Source organism: Salvelinus fontinalis, chromosome 38 (assembly GCF_029448725.1).
Source record: "Salvelinus fontinalis isolate EN_2023a chromosome 38, ASM2944872v1, whole genome shotgun sequence".
Lineage (NCBI taxonomy): Eukaryota > Metazoa > Chordata > Actinopteri > Salmoniformes > Salmonidae > Salvelinus > Salvelinus fontinalis.
In genome coordinates, this window is record NC_074702.1 from 30,775,231 (window position 1) to 30,795,981 (window position 20,751).

General features: G+C 42.1%; 1 protein-coding gene across 1 annotated transcript in view; it reads left to right on the forward strand.

Annotated features, from left to right (window-relative positions):
• Positions 1–971: 971 nt before the first annotated feature.
• The window catches only part of LOC129837205 (ER membrane protein complex subunit 2), a 59,052-nt gene continuing 39,272 nt past the window's right edge, over positions 972–20,751 (forward strand). The window contains exons 1-2 of the mRNA XM_055903181.1: positions 972–1,080; positions 4,909–5,022. Coding sequence (XP_055759156.1) covers positions 1,041–1,080; positions 4,909–5,022 — 154 coding nt within the window. The 5' untranslated portion in view covers positions 972–1,040. The remainder of the gene's footprint in view (positions 1,081–4,908; positions 5,023–20,751) is intronic.

The following is a 20,751-nucleotide window of genomic DNA, read 5'->3' on the forward strand; positions in this document are numbered from 1 at the left end:
CGCTGTCATAACTCTTATGCTAACCAGTCTGTTATGATCCTCTCCGCAGGGATTAAAGTGACATTTTGCAGGTGTTGAAACTGTGGTCTGCTCTGAGTGTCAATTGTTAAATTAAGTAGACAGGTACCTGATGCAATCAATGCATAAGATAGTAAGATTCAATTACCCCAGTGATTGAACAGCTGCCTCAAAGTGAACATCCATGATAGCTTTGCCTGCTCAATTAAAACACAGCCTTTGAGCAAGCCATGCTTAAAGTAACATGTTGTCCTTACCTCTCTTACCATTCCCGTTAATCATAAATTATTTGACTTCCATGAATATTTTCATGTCAATAAAAATGGACAGTTTGCGCCCCACCACTCAATCATAATAAATCTAATTGTATTAGTCACATGCACGGAATACAACAGGTGGAGATCTTACAGTGAAATTCTTACTTACGAGTCCCAACCAACAATGCAGTTAAAAAAAATACAGATAAGAATAAGAAATAAAAGTAACAAGTAATTAAAGACCAGCAGTAAAATAGTCAATAGCGAGACTATGTACAGGGGGGTACAGAGTCAATGTGCGGGGGCACCGGTTAGTTGAGGTAATATGTACATGTAGGTAGAGTTATTAATGTGACTATGCATAGATGATAACAACAGAGAGTAGCAGTAAAAGAAGGGGGGGGGGGGCAATGAAAATAGTCTGGGTAGCCATTTGTTTAGGTGTTCAGGAGTCTTATGGCTTGGGGGTAGAAGCTGTTTAGAAGCCTCTTGGACCTAGACTTGATGCTCCGGTACCGCTGGAGTCTTTGACAATTTTTATTACACTCATATTAATAGCAGGAAAAAACTACGGAAGCAGCAGAAATATTTAAGTCCATAGAAATGAACAAAATACATTGAACATGTCTCAAAAATATGACTATTTGACTATTCTCGAGCTTGTAGACTGATGGTCACTTGTGGTCACACTACTCAGAGATCAAAGGGTCAGCAGAAACAAGCCACACCCAGTTCAATGACGAGCAACCTGTGCTGCCAAGAACGATGGCGTCGGTGTCAGAAATGTACGATGTAACCTGGGAAGGTAAACACAGACGATTAAACGTTATAATGTACTGTATGACTGAAGGTGTGTTGCTAAATCCTTGTATAATTCGACGTAGTGCAGTTTAGCTGTCGTTCGGCGAATGTCGCTGCGTATGTCCATCTCATCACGCCAGCTGCTGACTTGTTAGCTAGCTATTTCAGCTTGCTAACACGAGATAGCCACTTAGCTAGCACATTATTTCTGCCTAGATTTCTTATTTCTGAATTATCGAAGTTAGCTAGCTAACGTTAAGAATTGCTTAATCTGTTATTGTTGTCGTAGCTAACAGTCCACAGCATGTGTGAGTTTGCAAGGATACACAGCAGGCTAAACTAGCTAGCCAGTTTAAGTACTTTACGCCTGTCATCTGATTATAACTACGTTAGCTAGCTGCCTGCTGTCGTTGTTCTGCCTCTTTAGCTGGCTTGCTAAAATACACGGTCTTGCAATGGACACTACTAATAGGCAGGGAAAACCCGTTTTGATGATTTCTTGTCTACCATCAAAATAAATCACAGCACGTTTTTGGACTCAACAGTTAACTGATTAGTTTTGTACAATACCATTGGACGTTAATGTTGTAAATGTAATTGAATTCCTAAAACTGGCATTTAAAATTATGCTGTTACTGTTTTCTGTTGACAAGACATATTGATAAATAGGACAATGCCAAAATACCGTTTTAAAGTGTCCAAATCGGGAAGTATTCAGACCCCTTGACCTTTTCCACATTTTGTTACAATACAGCTTTGTTCTGAAATTGATTAAATAAAACAAATTCCTCAGCAATCTACACTCAATACCCCATAATGACAAAGTGAAAACACGTTTAGAAATGTTAGTTCATTTAAAAAATAACAGAAATACCTTATTTACATAAGTATTCAGACCCTAAGCTATGAGACTTGAAATTGAGCTCAGGTGCATCCTGTTTCCATTGATAATCCTCAATGTTTCTACAACTTGATTGGAGTCCACTTGTGGACCTGTCAATATAAGGTTGACAGTGCATGTCAGAAAAAAACATTCCAATTGTCCATAGAGCTCTGAGACAGGATTGTGTCGAGGTACAGATCTGGGTAAGGGTACCGAAAAAATGCCAGGGAGGTGATCCAGAACCCAATGGTCACTTTGACAGAGCTCTAGAGTTCCTCTGTGGAGATGGGAGAATCTTCCAGAAGGACAACCATCTCTGCAGCACTACACCAATCAGGCCTTTGTGGTAGAGTGCCCAGATAGATGGAAGCTTGGAGTTTGCCAAAAGGCACCTAAAGACTCTCAGACCATGAGAAACAAGATTCTCTGGTCTGATGAAACAAATATTGAACTCTTTGGCCTGAATGCCAAGTGTCATGTCTGTAGGAAAGCTGGCACCATCTCTATGGTGAAGCATGGTGTTGGCAGCATCATCCTTTGGGGATTTTTTCAGCGGCAAGAACTGGGAGACTAGTCAGGATCTAGGCAAAGATAAACGTAGCAAAGTACAGAGAGATCCTTGATGAAAATCTGCTCCAGAACACTCAGGACCTCAGACTGGGGCGACGGTTCACCTTCCAACAGAACAACGACCCTAAGCACACAGCCATGCAACACTTTTTTTGTTAATCACATCCATCGATAACGCTCTCAAATAAATAGAATAGGGGGCAAACGTTTGGGGTAACTGCATTCTAAGTCCTGCGAACCCCAGCGCTTATGACAAAATCAATAGTACAAACCCAAAGATTTTGATCTGTTTTAAGCAATTGATCTTGTGTCATCGTGTTGGGTATAGACATTCTGAGGTAAAAATGGATGACATCCTGATGACTACCTCATCTCTGTACCCCACATATACAATTATCTTACAGATTCAACCACAAAGTCCAGGGAGGTTTCCCAATGCCTCGCAAAGAACGGGACCTATTGATTGATGGGTAAAAAGAGAACAAAGCAGAAATTGAATATCCTTTGAGCATAGTGAAGTTATTAATTACACTTCTGAATCGTGTATCAGTACACTCAGTCACTACAAAGACTGTGGCATACTTCCTAACTCAGTTCCTGGAGAGAAAGGAAACCGCTCACCATGAGGCAAGTGGTGACTTTTTAAAACAGTTTAATGGCTGTGATAGAACACTGAGGATGGATCAATAACATTGCAATTACTCCACAATACTAAGCTAATTGACAGAGTGAAAAGAAGGAAGCCTGTACAGAATAAAATTATTCCAAAACATACATCCTGTTTTCAACAAGGCACTAAAGTAATACTGCAAAAAATGTGGCAAAGCAATTCACTTTTTGTCCTGAATACAAAGTGTTATGTTTGAGGCAAATCCAATACAACAGATTACTGAGTACCACTCCCCATACTTTCAAGCATAGTGGTGGCTGCATCATGTTATGGGTGTAATCGTTAAGGATAAAAAAGAAACGGAATGGAGCTTAAGCACAGGCAAAATCTAAGGCCAAATATGTGACCGACCGCCTCGATTCAGTCTTATTTAGCAAAATTTGAGAATGTTTTTTTTTTTACATTGACTAAAAGTAGAGACTCAGAGCTAGACAATGCTATATCATACACTGCGTTGAGGAACAATGGGAAAGTAATTCTGCTTTGAAAGTTGATAAACTTGTAGCCCCACTTTTGAGGAAATGGTCCTTGAATGTTTTGGTACACCTTCTGGCGAGCTCTTCTTTATCTACACCCATTCAGCATCGTTCACACTCTCTGAAGCCTTAGCCCCACCCATCTCTTTAAGGATGTACATGTGAGGCCATGTGGTAAACACATGCTATATCAAATAAAATCTATGTTTATTTGTCACATGCACAGGATACAGAAGGCGTAAATGGTACATTGAAGTGGTTACTTGCATAGTAGTAATATCAAAAACAGAATGTTTCCAGATAAAAAAACTGAATTAATATGTTATCATTATTAGGTTACACTTTCCTGACACACTTGTCTAAATTGATGGGTCATGTGAAGGAAATGATATAACCACCTCCCCCAGCCACATCCACATCCAAGTTTACTTACTCCGGCAATATTCAACGGGTGTTGAGCGTTCGTAAATTCATCAGTTATTCTGTCGGAGCACATAGCCAGAGTGAATTTACGAGCACACCCCTTGTTTGGCCAGCGTTGTGTCAAGTCACTCCGGTTCACACTGACCGTGGTGTGTGCAGAAAGTAGCCCATCACTTTTTCCAACTGATCTGTCGATAGCGCCCGCTAAATTCAGGGCATCGATGTTGTTGAGAAAAGTAGCAAAACGTTTGTAGTTCTCGATGGCTAAGGTTATATCTTTCAAAAACGGCGCGGTAGAAAGGACTGCCATCACATACTGAACAGCTCACGTTATAGACAGACGCATGCTACATGGCAGACCAATCCAAACTCCTCTCCTGGCATGTCCAGCCCATCCATTATCTCAGCCAAACTAATTGTACAATCCAGGTGTGTAAAGCTCTAGAGACTTACCCAGAAAAACTCACAGCTGTAATTGCTGCCAAATGTAATTCTAACATGTATTGACTCAGGGGGTTGAATACTTATGTAATCAAGATATATTAGTGTTAGACAAAAAATGACAAATCCATTTTAATTCCACACAACAAAATGTGGAAAAAGGGGTGTGAATACTTTCTGAAGGCACTGTATGTCAGGAATCAGTAGGTAGCCCAGGTTTTAGAGAGTTGGACCAGTAACCAGAAAAAGTGTGCACTGAACTGCCTACTCGAGTAGAGGGCTGCTGCTTCAGGATCATTACCATCCACTACCGTTGTGCTATTTAGCAGGTTTTGATAATTGTAATGTTTTTGATAATTGTGTTCACAGAAATGAGAGACAAGCTGCGGAAGTGGAGGGAGGATAACCACAGAAACAGTGAGCAAATCGTGGATGTTGGTGAAGAATTGATAAATGAGCACGCGTCCAAACTTGGAGATGACAGTAAGTACATATGTATGAAATCAAGATTCACATCAGACCAATTTCTAGTGCTGCTGTAGTAGGCATAATCTGTTTGTACACAATGTTCCACAACACAATGATCCACAACACTAGCCATCCATCACAAGATGCTTGGGAGCCAAGGACTTGATTTGTCAATTTGGTTCCATTCTTGATTTATTTTATTCATTGAAGAAAAAGTAGCATTATAATATGAAGGATGTGAACTTTGATGTAGGCTAGACATATAGGTGATGGAGGTGTATAGTGTTTTCTGGCATCAAAGATATACACAAAGCCAACATTTACAGTTGGGCAGCATGTTCCATTTTGACTACATTTAGTGGCAGAAGGGGAAATTAATTAATATACTGTATTCTCAGTCTGGCAGAAAACATGCAAATACTACAATCTAGATTTTATATTGACTGCTATGGTTTGTAGTTTCTCTGCAACATGATTGCTAGAACAGGTTGTACAGTAGGCCTATGACTGATTTGGTTTTGTCCCAGTTCTCTGCTCATGAAAGCAAGGAAGGGCATCAATCTCTTAGAAAATGATGAATGGTGAATTAGTTCAGTGTGGAATCAAGGAGTACCGACTTCCTTTGTACAGGCACAGAATAACAGGGAACCAACCTGCGCTCATAAGGATACTGCTGGAGATATGATTAGGCCTGTGTTATGCTGCGAAGACATTGAATACATGTAGTCCTGTTACTTAGAAAGAGAGCGACCATACACTTGTTAGCACCTTCCCGTTCAGTTTACACCTTTTTCACTGGTAGTCCAATGGGAGACTGTCCACTCAAGCAGTCATATAATGTATGCATCGTTTTTGATTGGTCAAAATAGTCACAACATTTAACAAGGCACACCTGTTAATTGAAATGCTTTCCAGGTGAAGCTGGTTGAGAGAATGCCAAGAGTGTGCAAAGCTGTCAAGGCAAAGGGTGGCTACTTTGAAGAATCTAAAATATATAATACCCTTTTTTGGTTACTACAAGATTCCATATGTGTTATTTCATAGTTTTGATGTCTTCACTATTATTCTACAATGTAGAAAATACAAAAAATAAAGAAAAACCTTAAATGAGTAGGTGTGTCAACTTTTGACTGGTACTATACATACATACATACATACATACATACATACATACATACATACACACATACACACATACATGCATACATACAGTGCCTTTGGAAAGTGTTCAGAACCCTTGACTATTTCCACATTTTTTTACCTCATCAATCTACATACAATACCGCATAATGACAAAGGAAAAACTGTTTTTTCAATTTTTTTGCTGATTTTATTAAAAACTGAAATACCACATTTACATTAGTATTCAGAGCCTTCACTCAGTACTTTGTTGAAGCACCTTTGGCAGCGATTACAGCATCAAGACTTTTTAGTTATGACGCTACAAGCTTGCCACACCTGTATTTGTGGAGTTTCTCCCATTCTTCTCTGCAGATCCTCTCAAGCTCTGTCAGGTCTCTCCAGAGATGCTTGATCGTGTTCAAGTCTGGGCTCTGGCTGGGCCACTCAAGGACTTTCAGAGACTTGTCCCGAAGCCACTCCTGCATTGTCTTGGCTGTGTTCTTAGGGTCGTTGTCCCAGTCTGAGGTCCTGAGCGCTCTGGAGCAGGTTTTCATAAAGGATCTCTCAGTACTTTGCTCCTTTCATCTTTCTCTCAATCCTGACTAGTCCCTGCCAGGTTTCCTCCAGACGTGATGCTTGGCATTCAGGCCAAAGACTTCGATCTTGGTTTCATCAGACCAGAGAATCTTGTTTCTCATGGTCTGAGAGTCTTTAGGTGCCTTTTGGCAAACTCCAAGCGAGCTGTCGTGCCTTTTACTGAGGACTGGCTTCCTCCTGGCCACTCTACCATAAAGGTCTGATTGGTGGAATGCTGCAGAGATGGTTGACCTTTTGCAAAGTTCTCCCATCTCCACAGAGGTACTCTGGAGCTCTGTCAGAGAGACCGGCCATGGGTGGGCCTTGGCGGGCGTAGGCCCACCCACTTGGCAGCCAGGCCCACCCACATGGGAGCCAGGCCCAGCCAATCAGCATGAGTTTTTCCCCATAAAAGGGCTTTATTACAGACAGAAATACTCCTCAGCAACCCCACCCCTCCCTCAGACGATCCTACAGGTAAATATGTTGGATGTTGAGGTCATGTGCTGGCGTGGTTACACGTGGTGTGCGGTTGTGAGGCCGGTTGGACGAACTGCCAAATTCTCTAAAACAACTTTGGAGGCAGTTTATGGTAGAGAAATGAACATTCAATACTGTGGCAACAGCTCATATGGAAATTCTTGCAGTGAGCATACCAATTTCACGCTCAGACATCTGTGGCGTTGTGACAAAACTGCACATTTTAGTGACCTTTTGTTTTCCCCAAGCACAAGGTGCACCTGTGTAATGATCTTGCTGTTTAATCAGCTTCTTGATATGCCACATCTGTCAGGTGGATGGATTGTCTTGGCAAAGGAGAAATGTTTACTAATAGGGATATAAACACATTTGAAGAAATAAGCTTTTGTGTGTATGGAACATTTCTGGGATCTTTTATTTCAGCTCATGAAACAACTTTACATGTTTTGTGTATATTTTTGTTCAGTATATTTATCAGTCTTATGGCTTAGGGGTAGCAGCTGTTCAGGGTCCTGTTGGTTCCAGACTTGGTGCATCAGTACTGCTTGCCGTGCGGTAACATAGAATCTCTGGAATCTTGGACAATTTTTAGAGCCTTCCACTAACACCACCTGGTATAGAGGTCCTGGATGGCAGTGAGCTCGGTCCCAGTGATGTACTGGGTCATACCCACTACCCTCTGTATTGCCTTGCGATCGGATGACAAGCAGTTGCCATACCAAGCTGTGATGCAGCCAGTCAAGATGCTCTCAATGGTGCAGCTGTAGAACTTTGAATATCTTTTCAGCCTCCTGAGGGGGAAGAGGCGTAGTCCTGCCCTCTTCACGACGGTGTTGGTTTGTGTGGACCATGATAGATCCTTAGTGATGTGGACACTGAGGAACTTTAAGCTCTCGACCCGCTCCGCTACAGCACCATCGATGTGAATGGTGGTGTGCTCAGCCCTCCATTTCCTGTAGTCCATGATCAGCTCCTTTGTCTTGCGGACGTTGAGGGAGAGGTTTTTCTCCTGGCACCACACTGCCAGGTGTCTGACCTCCTCCCTATAGGCTGTCTTGTCGTCGGTGATCAGGCCTGCCACTGTTTTCATCAGCAAACTTAACGACGGTGTTGGAGTCGTGCACTTCTTGTAACTCTTTTTGGAGCAGGGGTAACGTGTCGTGATCTGGCACTTTGGGTGCCTAGTACTCGCCTCGGAAACCTTACACTCCCCCAAAACACCACAATATTGATATATTCCTCATGTAATTTCATAGATTTGTTTGTCAAAATCAATTTGTGGGCTAGAAAACGGGCAGTTAGGGCCTCAAAATTCAGTGCCTTCAGAAAGTATTCACACCCCTTGACTTTTTCCACATTTTGTTGTTTTACAGTCTGAATTTAAAATAGATTAAATTGAGATTTTTGGTCACTGGCCTACACACAATAACCCATAATGTCAAAATGGAATTATGTTTTTCAAAATGTTTACAAGTACAAATGTGAAGGTTGAAATGTCTTGAGTCTATAAGTATTCAACCCCTTTGTTATGGCAAGCCTAAATAAATTCAGGAATACATGTTTCCAAGATGGCGTGGCAGTTCAGTTTCTTTGTCTTGTCGTGTCCCGTGCATATATATCTTTTTTTACCCTTCGTATATTTTTAACCTCCGTTTCAACATAATCTCCTTCAACCCGCATCACCCAATGTGGTATGGATCTGCTATTTTCTGTACTTTAGAACCAGAAACCCCAACAGCAGCTAGCCAGCTAACTAACTAGTAGTCAGTTAGCCACTGCTACAGGCTCCTCCGTTGCGACATCCCCTGAAGGCCCATCCGCTAGCCTGCTAGCTGCGGTCCGCTAGCTGTCTAGAGCATATCGGACTGTTAGCTGAAGCCATTTTCTTGGGCTACAATACCTATTTTGCCAATTGACCTGGACCCTTTTACTGCCTACACGGAGCCCTGCCGATCCAACATGTCTGGTCTGCCGACGTAACCGTCCAAGGGGGCTACAACAGACTTCTTCCGTCACAACGTCCCCCTAAGGCCCTTCTTGCTATCCCCAGCCTGCTAGCTGTCTGAATCGCCATGTCTCCAGCTCTCCTAGCTTCCCACTGGTCCCTATGATCAATCAATTTTCAATCAATCAATCAATTTTATTTTATATAGCCCTTCGTACATCAGCTAATATCTCGAAGTGCTGTACAGAAACCCAGCCTAAAACCCCAAACAGCTAGTAATGCAGGTGTAGAAGCACGGTGGCTAGGAAAAACTCCCTAGAAAGGCCAAAACCTAGGAAGAAACCTAGAGAGGAACCAGGCTATGAGGGGTGGCCAGTCCTCTTCTGGCTGTGCCGGGTGGAGATTATAACAGAACTATGCCAAGATGTTCATAAGTGACAAGCATGGTCAAATAATAATCATGAATAATTTTCAGTTGGCTTTTCATAGCTGATCATTAAGAGTTGAAAACAGCAGGTCTGGGACAGGTAGGGGTTCCATAACCGCAGGCAGAAGAGTTGAAACTGGAATAGCAGCAAGGCCAGGCGGACTGGGGGCAGCAAGGAGTCACCACGGCCGGTAGTCCCGACGTATGGTCCTAGGGCCCAGGTCCTCCGAGAGAAGGAGAAAATTAGAGAGAGCCAAGATTTTCAAAATGTTCATAAATGACAAGCATGGTCAAATAATAATCAGGAATAAATCTCAGTTGGCTTTTCATAGCCGATCATTAAGAGTTGAAAACAGCAGGTCTGGGACAGGTAGGGGTTTCGTAACCGCAGGCAGAACAGTTGAAACTGGAATAGCAGCAAGGCCGGGCGGACTGGGGACAGCAAGGTGTCAGCATGCCCGGTAGTCCTGACGTATGGTCCTAGGGCTCAGGTTCTCAGAGAGAAAGAGAGAACGAGAGAATTAGAGAGAGCATACTTAAATTCACACAGGACACTGGATAAGACAGGAGAAGTACTCCAGGTATAACCAACTGACCCTAGCCCCCCGACACATAAACTACTGCAGCATAAATACTGGAGGCTGAGACAGGAGCGGTCAGGAGACACTGTGGCCCCATCCGAAGAAACCCCCGGACAGGGCCAAACAGGAAGGATATAACCCCACCCACTCTGCCAAAGCACAGCCCCCACACCACTAGAGGGATATCCTCAACCACCAACTTACAATCCTGAGACAAGGCCGAGTATAGCCCACAAAGGTCTCCACCACAGCACAACCAAGGGGGGGGCGCCAACCCAGACAGGAAGTTCACGTCAGTAACTCAACCCACTCAAGTGACGCACCCCTCCTTGGGACGGCATGAAAGAGCACCAGCAAGCCAGTGACTCAGCCCCAGTAACAGGGTTAGAGGCAGAGAATCCCAGTGGAGAGAGGGGAACCGGCCCGGCAGAGACAGCAAGGGCGGTTCGTTGCTCCAGAGCCTTTCCGTTCACCTTCACACTCTTGGGCCAGACTACACTCAATCATATGACCTACTGAAGAGATAAGTCTTCAGTAGAGACTTAAAGGTTGAGACCGAGTCTGCGTCTCTCACATGGGTAGGCAGACTGTTCCATAAAAATGGAGATCTATAGGAGAAAGCCCTGCCTCCCGCTGTTTGCTTAGAAATTTTAGGGACAATTAGGAGGCCTGCGTCTTGTGACCGTAGCGTACGTATTGGTATGTACGGCAGGACCAACTCGGAAAGATAGGTAGGAGCAAGCCCATGTAACGCTTTATAGGTTAACAGTAAAACCTTGAAATCAGCCCTTGCCTTAACAGGAAGCCAGTGTAGGGAAGCTAGCACTGGAGTAATATGATCAAATTTCTTGGTTCTAGTCAGGATTCTAGCAGCCGTATTTAGCACTAACTGAAGTTTATTTAGTGCTTTATCCGGGTAGCCGGAAAGTAGAGCATTGCAGTAGTCTAACCTAGAAGTAACAAATGCATGGATAAATTTTTCTGCATCATTTTTGGACAGAACATTTCTGATTTTTGCAATGTTACGTAGATGGAAAAAAAGCTGTCCTTGAAACAGTCTTGATATGTTCGTCAAAAGAGAGATCAGGGTCAAGAGTAACGCCGAGGTCCTTCACAGTTTTATTTGAGACGACTTTACAACCATCAAGATGAATTGTCAGATTTAACAGAAGATCTCTTTGTTTCTTGGGACCTAGAACAAGCATCTCTGTTTTGTCCGAGTTTAAAAGTAGAAAGTTTTCAGCCATCCACTTCCTTATGTCTGAAACACAGGCTTCTAGCGAGGGCAATTTTGGGGCTTCACCATGTTTCATTGAAATGTACAGCTGTGTGTCATCCGCATAGCAGTGAAAGATGATCACTCGGCTACACATGCCTGTCTCGTCCATTGCTGTTTTGGTTAGTGATTATTGTCTTATTTCACTGTAGAGTCTTCAGCCCTGCTCAATATGCTTTAGCTAGCCCTTTTGTTTCACCTCCCACACATGTGGTGACCTCACCTGATCTAAATAGCCTTTACCTGGTCTAAATAACCTCACCTGGTCTAAATAGCCTGGTCTTATAGCCTTTAGCCGTACCCTTATCCTACTTCTCCTCTGTTTCTCTGGTGATGTAGAGGTTAATCCAGGGTCCGCAGTGCCTAGCTCCACTCCTACTCCCCAGGCGCTCTCATTTGTTGACTTCTGTAACTGTAAAAGCATTGGTTTCATGCATGTTAACATTAGAAGCCTCCTCCCTAAGTTTGTTTTACTCACTGCTTTAGCACACTCTGCCAACCCGGATGTCCTAGCCGTGTCTGAATCCTGGCTTAGGAAGGCCACCAAAAATCCTGAAATTTCCATCCCTAACTATAACATTTTCCGACAAGATAGAACTGCCAAAGGGGGCGGAGTTGCATTCTACTGCAGAGAGAGCCTGCAGAGTTCTGTCATACTATCCAGGTCTGTGCCCAAACAATTCGAGCTTCTGCTTCTAAAATTCCATCTTTCCAGAAATGAGTCTCTCACCGTTGCCGCTTGTTATAGACTACCTTCTGCCCCCAGCTGTGCCCTGGGCACCATATGTGAATTGATTGCCCCCATCTATCTTCAGAGCTCATACTGTTAGGTGACCTAAACTGGGACATGCTTAACACCCTGGCCGTTATACTATCTAAGCTAGATGCCCTCAATCTCACACAAATTATTAATGAACCTACCAGGTACAACCCCAAATCTGTAAACACGGGCAGCCTCATAGATATCATCCTGACCAACCTGCCATCTAAATGCACCTCTGCTGTTTTCAACCAGGATCTCAGCGATCACTGCCTCATTGCCTGCGTCCGTAATGGGTCTGTGGTCAAACGACCACCACTCATCACTCTCAAGCGCTCCCTAAAACACTTCAGCGAGCAGGCCTTTCTAGTCAACCTGGCCTGGATATCCTGGAAGGATATTGACCTCATTCCGTCAGTAGAGGATGACTGGTTATTCTTTAAAAGTGCTTTCCTCACCATCTTAAATAAGCATGCCCCATTCAAAAAATGTAGAACCAGGACCAAATATAGCCCTTGGTTCACTCCAGACCTGACTGCCCTTGACCAGCACAAAAACATCCTGTGGCGTACTGCATTAGCATTGAATAGCCCCCGCGATATGCAACTTTTCAGGGAAGTTAGGAACCAATATACACAGGCAGGAAAGCAAAGGCTAGCTTTTTCAAACAGAAATTTGCATCCTGTAGCACAAACTCCAAAAAGTTCTGGGACACTGTAAAGTCCATGGTGAATAAGATAACCTCCTCCCAGCTGCCCACTGCACTGAGGCTAGGAAACACTGTCACCACCGATAAATCCACGATAATTGAGAATTTAAATAACAATTTTTCCAAGGCTGGCCATGCTTTCCACCTGGCTACCCATACCCCGGTCAACAGCCCTGCACCCCCCACAGCAACTTGCCCAAACCTCCCCCATTTCTCCTTCACCCAAATCCAGATAGCTGATGTTCTGAAAGAGTTGCAAAATCTGGCCCCCTACAAATCAGCTGGAATAGACAATCTGGACCCTCTCTTTCTAAAGTTATCCTCTGCAATTGTTGAAACCCCTATGACTAGCCTGTTTAATCTCTCTTTCGTATCGTCTGAGATTGGAAAGCTGCCGCGGTCATCCCCTTCTTCAAATGGGGAGACACTCTAGACCCAAACTGTTACAGACCTATATCTATTTTACCCTGCCTTTCTAAGGTCTTTGAAAGCGAAGTTAACCTGTTTGGGCTAGGGGGCAGCATTTTCACGTTCGGATGAAAAGCGTGCCCAGAGTAAACATCCTGCTACTCAGGCTCAGATGCTAATATATGCATATTATTAGTAGTATTGGATAGAAAACACTCTGAAGTTTCTAAAACTGTTTGAATGATGTCTGTGAGTATAACATAACTCATGACAAGTGAACACCTGAAAAAAATCCAACCAGGAAGTGGGAAATCTGAGGTTTGGAGTTTTTCAACTCATTGCCTAGCGAATATACAGTGTCTATGGGGTAAATAATACACTTCCTAAGGCTTCCACTAGATGTCAACTATCTTTAGAACCTTGTTTGAGGCTTCTACTGTGAAGTGGGGGCGAATGAGAGCTGATTGAGTAACAGGCCAGAGTGCCATGAGCTGATCACGCGTGCACACGTGAGAGCGACCTGAGTTTCATTGCAATTCTAAAGAGAAAGGAATTCTCCGGTTGGAACATTATTGAAGATTTATGTTAAAAACATCCTAAAGATTGATTCTATACATCGTTTGACATGTTTCTACGGACTGTAACGGAAATTTTTGACTTTTCGTCTGGACCTAGTGATCGCGCATCATGAATTTGGATTTGTGAACTCAAGGCACGAACAACAACGAGGTATTTGGACATAAATTATGGACTTTCTCGAACTAAACAAACATTTATTGTTGAACTGGGATTCCTTGGAGTGCATTCTGATGACGATCATCAAAGGTAAGTGAATATTTATAATGCTATTTCTGACTTCTGTTGACTCCACAACATGGCGGGTATCTGTTTGGCTTGTTTTGGCCTCTGAGCGCCGTACTCAGATTATTGCATGGTTTGCTTTTTCCGTAAAGCTTTTTTGAAATCTGACAAAGCGGTTGTATTAAGGAGAAGTATATCTATAATTCTGTGCATAGCACTTGTATCTTTTATTAATGTTTATTATGAGTATTTCTGTAAATTGATGTGCCTCTATGCAAATTCACGAGATGTTTTGGAGGCAAAGCCAAATGTAAATTGAGGTTTTTGGATATAAATATGAACTTGATTGAACAAAACATACATGTATTGTGTAACATGTTGTCCCGGGAGTGTCATCTGATGAAGAATATCAAAGGTTAGTGATTAATTTTATCTCTTTCTGCTTTTTGTGACTCTATTTGGTTGGAAAATGGCTGTATGCTTTCTGTGACTAGGTGCTGACCTAACATAATGATATGTTGTGCTTTTGCCGAAAAGCCTTTTTGAAATCAGACAATGTGGTTGGATTAATGAGAAGTTTATCTTTAAAATGGTGTCTAATACTTGTATGTTTGAGAAATTTGAATTATGAGATTGCTGCTGTTTGAATTTCGCGCCCTGCAATTTCACTGGCTGTTGGCGAGGGGTTCCCCGTTCCCTGACAGGTTAACAAACAGATGACCGACCATTTCGATCACACCGTACCTTCTCCGCTCTGCAATCTGGTTTCCGAGCTGGTAATGGGTGCACCTCAGCCACGCTCAAGGTCCTAAATTCTATCATAACCGCCATCGATAAAAGACAATACTGTGCAGCCGTATTCATCGACCTGGCCAAGGCTTTCGACTCTGTCAGTCACCACATTCTTATCGGCAGACTGAATAGCCTTGGTTTCTCAAATGACTGCCTCGCCTGGTTCACCAACTACTTCTCTGACAGAGTTCAGTGTGTCAAATCGGAGGGCCTGTTGCCTTGACCTCTGGCAGTCTCTATGGGGGTGCCACAGGGTTCAACTCTCGGTCCGACTCTTTTCTCTGTATACATCAATGATGTCGCTCTTGCTGCTGGAGATTCTCTGATCCACCTCTACGCAAACAACACCATTCTGTTTACTTCTGGCCCTTCTTTGGACACTGTTAACTAACCTACAGGCGAGCTTCGCTCTTAAATGCAAGTAAAACTAAATGCATGCTCTTCAACCGATCGCTGCCCGACCTGCACGCCCGTCCAGCATCACTACTCTGGATAGTTCTGACTTAGAACATGTGGACAACTACAAATACCTAGGTGTCTGGTTATACTGTAAACTCTCCTTCCAGGCTCACATTAAGCATCTCGAATCCAAAATTAAATCTAGAATCGACTTCCTATTTCGCAACAAAGCATCCTTCACTCATGCTGCCAAACATACCCTCGTAAAACTGACTATCCTCCTGATCCTTGACTTCGGCGATATCATTTACAAATAGCCTCCAACACTCTACTCAGCAAATTGGATGCGGTCTATCACAGTGCCATCCGTTTTGTCACCAAAGCCCCATATACTACCACCACTGCGACCTGTATGCTCTCGTTGGCTGGCCCTCGCTTCATACTCGTTGCCAAACCCACTGGCTCCAGGTCATCTACAAGTCTCTGCTAGGTAAAGCCCTGACATATCTCAGCTCACTGGTCACCATAGCAGCACCCACCCGTAGCACGCGCTCCAGCAGGTATATTTCACTGGTTACCACCAAAGCCTATTCCTCCTTTGGCCGCCTTTCCTTCCAGTTCTCTGTTGCCAATGACTGGAACGAATTGCAAAAATCACTAAAGCTGGAGACTCATCTCCCTCACTAACTTTAAACATCAGCTGTCAGAGCAGCTCACAGATCATTGCACTTGTACGTAGCCCATCTGTAAATAGCCCATCCAACTACCTCATCCCCATTATTATTATTTTTTTCTCCTTTGCACCCCAGTATCTCTACTTGCACATTCATCTCCTACACATCTTTCACTCCAGTGTTTAATTGCTAAATTGTAATTGCTTCGCCACTACGGCCTATTTATTGCCTTACCTCCCTAATCTTACCTCATTTGCACACACTGTATATAGATTTTTTTCTATTGTGTTATTAACTGTACGTTTGTTTATTCGATGTGTAACTCTGTGTTGTTGTTTGTGTCGCACTGCTTTGCTTTATCTTGGCCAGGATGCAGTTGTAAATGAGAACTTGTTCTCACCTGGCCTACCTGGTTAAATTTAACCTGTCTAGGATGAGGGTGCCGCTAGCGGCACTCCCCCCCCACCCCCACTGAAAAGGCAGAGCCGCGAAATTCAAAAAAAAATTTTTTTTTTAAATATTTAACTTTCACACATTAAAGTCCAATAAAGCTAATGAAAGACACAGATCTTGTGAATCCAGCCAACATGTCCGATTTTTTAAATGTTTTACAGGGAAGACACAATATGTAAAGATGTAAATCTATTACCTAAAAACACATTAGCATAATCCACCATCTTTTATTTGTCCACCAACACCAGTAGCTATCACCAATTCGGCTAAACTAAGATATTTATAGCCCCTAACCAAGAAAAAAACTCATCAGATGACAGTCTGATAACATATTTATGGTATGGGATAGGTTTTGTTAGAAAAATGTGCATTTTTCAGGTAGATGGCATAGGTTACAATTGCACCCACCGTCACAAATGGACTAGAATAACTACATAGAGCAACGTGTTTACCTACTTACTAATCATCAAACATTTCGTAAAAATACACAGCATACACTAATCGAAAGACACAGATCCTGTGAAAACAGACAATATTTCAGATTTTCTAAGTGTCTTACAGCGAAAACACAATAAATCGTTATATTAGCATAGCACATGTGCAAACATTACCCCAGCATTAATTCTAGCCAAAGTGAGCGATAACGTAAACATCGCCAAAATATATTATTTTTTTCACTAACCTTCTCAGAATTCTTCAGATGACACCCCTGTAACATCACATTACAACATGCATATACAGTTTGTTCGAAAATGTGCATATTTAGCCACCAAAATCATGGTTAGACAATGGGGAAAGTAGCCCAGCTGGTGAGAAAATGTCCGTGCGCCATATTAGACAGTGATCTACTCGTATACATAAATACTCATAAACGTGACTAAAAAATATAGGGTGGACAGGGATTGATAGACAATTTAATTCTTAATACAATCGCGGAATTACATTTTTTAAATTATCCTTACTTTTCAATACAGTTTGCGCCAAGCGAAGCTACGTCAAAAAACATGGCGTCCTAAGCCACTAACATTTTTCGACAAACACGGTTTATCATAATAAAAATGTCCTACTTTGAGCTGTTCTTCCATCAGTATCTTGGGCAAAGGATCCTTTCTTGGGTCTAATCGTCTTTTGGTGGAAAGCTGTCCTCTTGCCATGTGGAAATGCCAACTGCGTTCAGCATGAACTGGAAGCGTGCCCAGCGATTCACAGCGTTTCAGAAATAAATGTCCCAAAATCGCACTAAACGGATATAAATTGCTATAAAACGCTTTAAATTAACTACCTTATGATGTTTTTAACTCCTATAACGAGTCTTAACATGACCGGAGAAAGATTACTCCCAACACTAATGCTTGGAACAGGTGCGGGTCGGTGTCCTCCACGCGCATGACGCAGCTGCAAAAGACTTACTAGCTACAGGGTTTTTTAATTTATAGTGCCTGTGAACGCGCAATCGACCCCATTCAAATCGTCATCACGTAAAGGCATCCAGGGGAAGACGTAAGCAGTGTCCGTATACTCATAGGAATAACATTGGCTTTAAAACTGACTCCAGAACAGTGGCCAAAATTTCTGAAATCTGACTCCATGTCAGGGAAATTGCTGTAGAATGGGTTCTGTTCCACTTAGAGACAAAATTTCAACTCCTATAGAAACTATAGACTGTTTTCTATCCAATAATAATAATAATATGCATATTGTACGATCAAGAATTTTGTAGGAAGCCGTTTCAAAAATTACACGATTACCATAAATAGTGACAACAGCGCCCCCAGCCTCAACAGGTTAAGGTGAAATAAAAAAATATATATTTTTTTTAAGTCACATACAGTTGCAAGGAAAAATATGTGAATCCTTTGGATTGTCCTGAATTTCTGAATAAATTGTTCATAAAATTTGATCGTATCTTCATTTAAGTCACAACAATAGACAGTCTGCTAAAACTAATAACACACAAACAATTATACGTTTTCATGTCTTTATTGAACACACTGTGTAAACATTCACAGTGCAGGGTGGAAAAAGTATGTGAACCCTTAGATTTAATAACAGGTTGACCCTCCTTTGTCAGCAGTAACCTCAACTAAACATTTTCTGTAGTTACAGATCAGACTTGCACAACGGTCTGGAGGAATTTTGGACCATTCCTCTTTACACAATTGTTTCAGTTCAGCAATATTCTTGGGATGTCTGGTGTGAACCGCTCTCTTGAGGTCATGCCACAATATCTCAAACGGGTTGAGGTCAGGACTCTGACTGGGCCACTCCAGAAGGCATATTTTCTTCTTTTGAAGCCATTCTGTTGTTTTACTTCTGTGTTTTGTGGTGTTGTACTGTTGCATCACCCAACTTCTGTTGAGTGTTAATAGGCGGACAGATAGCCTTTCATTCTCTTGCAAAATGTCTTGTTAAACTTCGGAATATTTTTTTTTGTCGATGATAACTAGCTGTCCAGGCCCTGAGGCAGCAAATCAGCCCCAAACTATGATGCTCCCTCCACCATACTTTACAGTTAGGATGAGGTTTTGATGTTGCTGTGCCTTTTTTTCTTCATACATAGTGTTGTGTTCCTTCCAAACAATTCTACTTTAGTTTCATCTGTCCACAGAATATTTCATCCATTTTGAATTTAGGCAGTAACACAACAAAATGTGGAATAATTCAAGGGTTATGATTAATTTGTCAAGGCACTAGTGTACCTTGAAGACGTTCTTTTTCATCCAAAATAATACATTCCCACCTCAAAAGGCAAGCCGTATAGGCTAGTATCTTTAAAGCTGGAATCGGTTTGGTGAAACTGCCACGTTCGTTTGGGTTATAACACCAAATAGTCACTTCAGACAATGTTGGAACAGAGGGTATACTACTAAGCAGGATCAATAAGTTAGCCAGCTATCTTTGATAGGCAACCAGAAATACCGAATTTCTCGTTCATTAAAAAAGCTAAACTTACATGCGTTTTATGTCCGTTGAATCAATTAGACCATGCCCATTTTAACTTTACATTTTTTGAAAGAAACTTATCAGAATATTTAATCTCGTTAGCTGGCTAACTTCTTGATCCTACGTTGTAGTATACCCCTCAGCAGAATATGTACTGCGACGTGTGTATATATATATATTTTTTGCAACGATGCTGGACGTTCCTCTTCTCCGTTTCATCAACAAAACAAAAACAATAGCAGTGGTGTTTCATCTTGTGCGAATTCCAGCTTTAATGTATCACAAGTTCTCAGAAGCCCAGGCCTATTCAGTATTTTTAGTAGGCTTACCAATGTGACTCAACTTTTGAATTGAATGATGCAGAGGCTTGGGTAAGCCTTTTCTTGATTAAAAAAGAACCCATATGTGATGGTTGGTAGCGGTACACTCAGTTTTGCCTTTAGGCTATATAATAGTCTGCGCCTTTCTCACTAGGTAGTCTTGATGAACGACTCTGTGGAAGTCTCTTTTCCTCGTAGTCATTATGATTCATAGTCTTTAAAGAGCAGGGTAAACACTTAACACGCCCCGGTTTTTATTGAAACCAGTTCTTAAATTGGCTGTGAAACAACATGGCAATTATCAAAACACGAGTTGGAATCATAAAAAGGAGAGAGAAACTCCAGGCGTTTTGTTTGTTTTGGCATATCAGTTTTCTTGTCGAGTTGGGTTTTTATTGTTCTTTCTCAATTAACAGTTAGACAGCGTTTGGCAGAGGACGTCTGGCGTGCTTGTCAAAACAGACTGGTCTGACATTTAGCATTAATTCCATTAATTGGATCCATTGGCCAAGCCTATTACTAATCACTGTCTTTTACTGTTACAGTTGAATGATTGAATAAACACTTCAATAAACATTTCATCTTTATTTCTAAGCCACTGGATGAAATGTATCTGGCTATGTCGATAAGCCTTGTGAATAAGGCGTCACACCGTAACTGGTTAGAGTATCACAGCGAAATGAGGGGAAATGACATACTATTCTGCTGCCCTGGATAACAGCTGTGTAAGCTTGCGTTCTTTGTGCTGTGGGAAAAGCGTTGTCTTTTGTACGGAGTTGCCCAATATCTTATGAAGTTTAGAACATTTTCCATGAAGAACGACATCTTAGAATACCAGCAGAATTTGGTCTATGTAGCCTTAACTTGGTCAATGGTCATTCGTCATGATTGATCCTCTAAGTTAAGTAGGTCTAATAGAGCGTTTTTTGTTGTTGTATTGAACTGTCCATCCAGTCCTTTAAATACATGGTTTTATTTCTCTCCAGCATATATTGATGATTATTAATAATATAAGTGTGAGGATTGAGGATAGCAATTATACTTGAAAGCAATTCCCCAGGATTCAAGGGCTAATGGA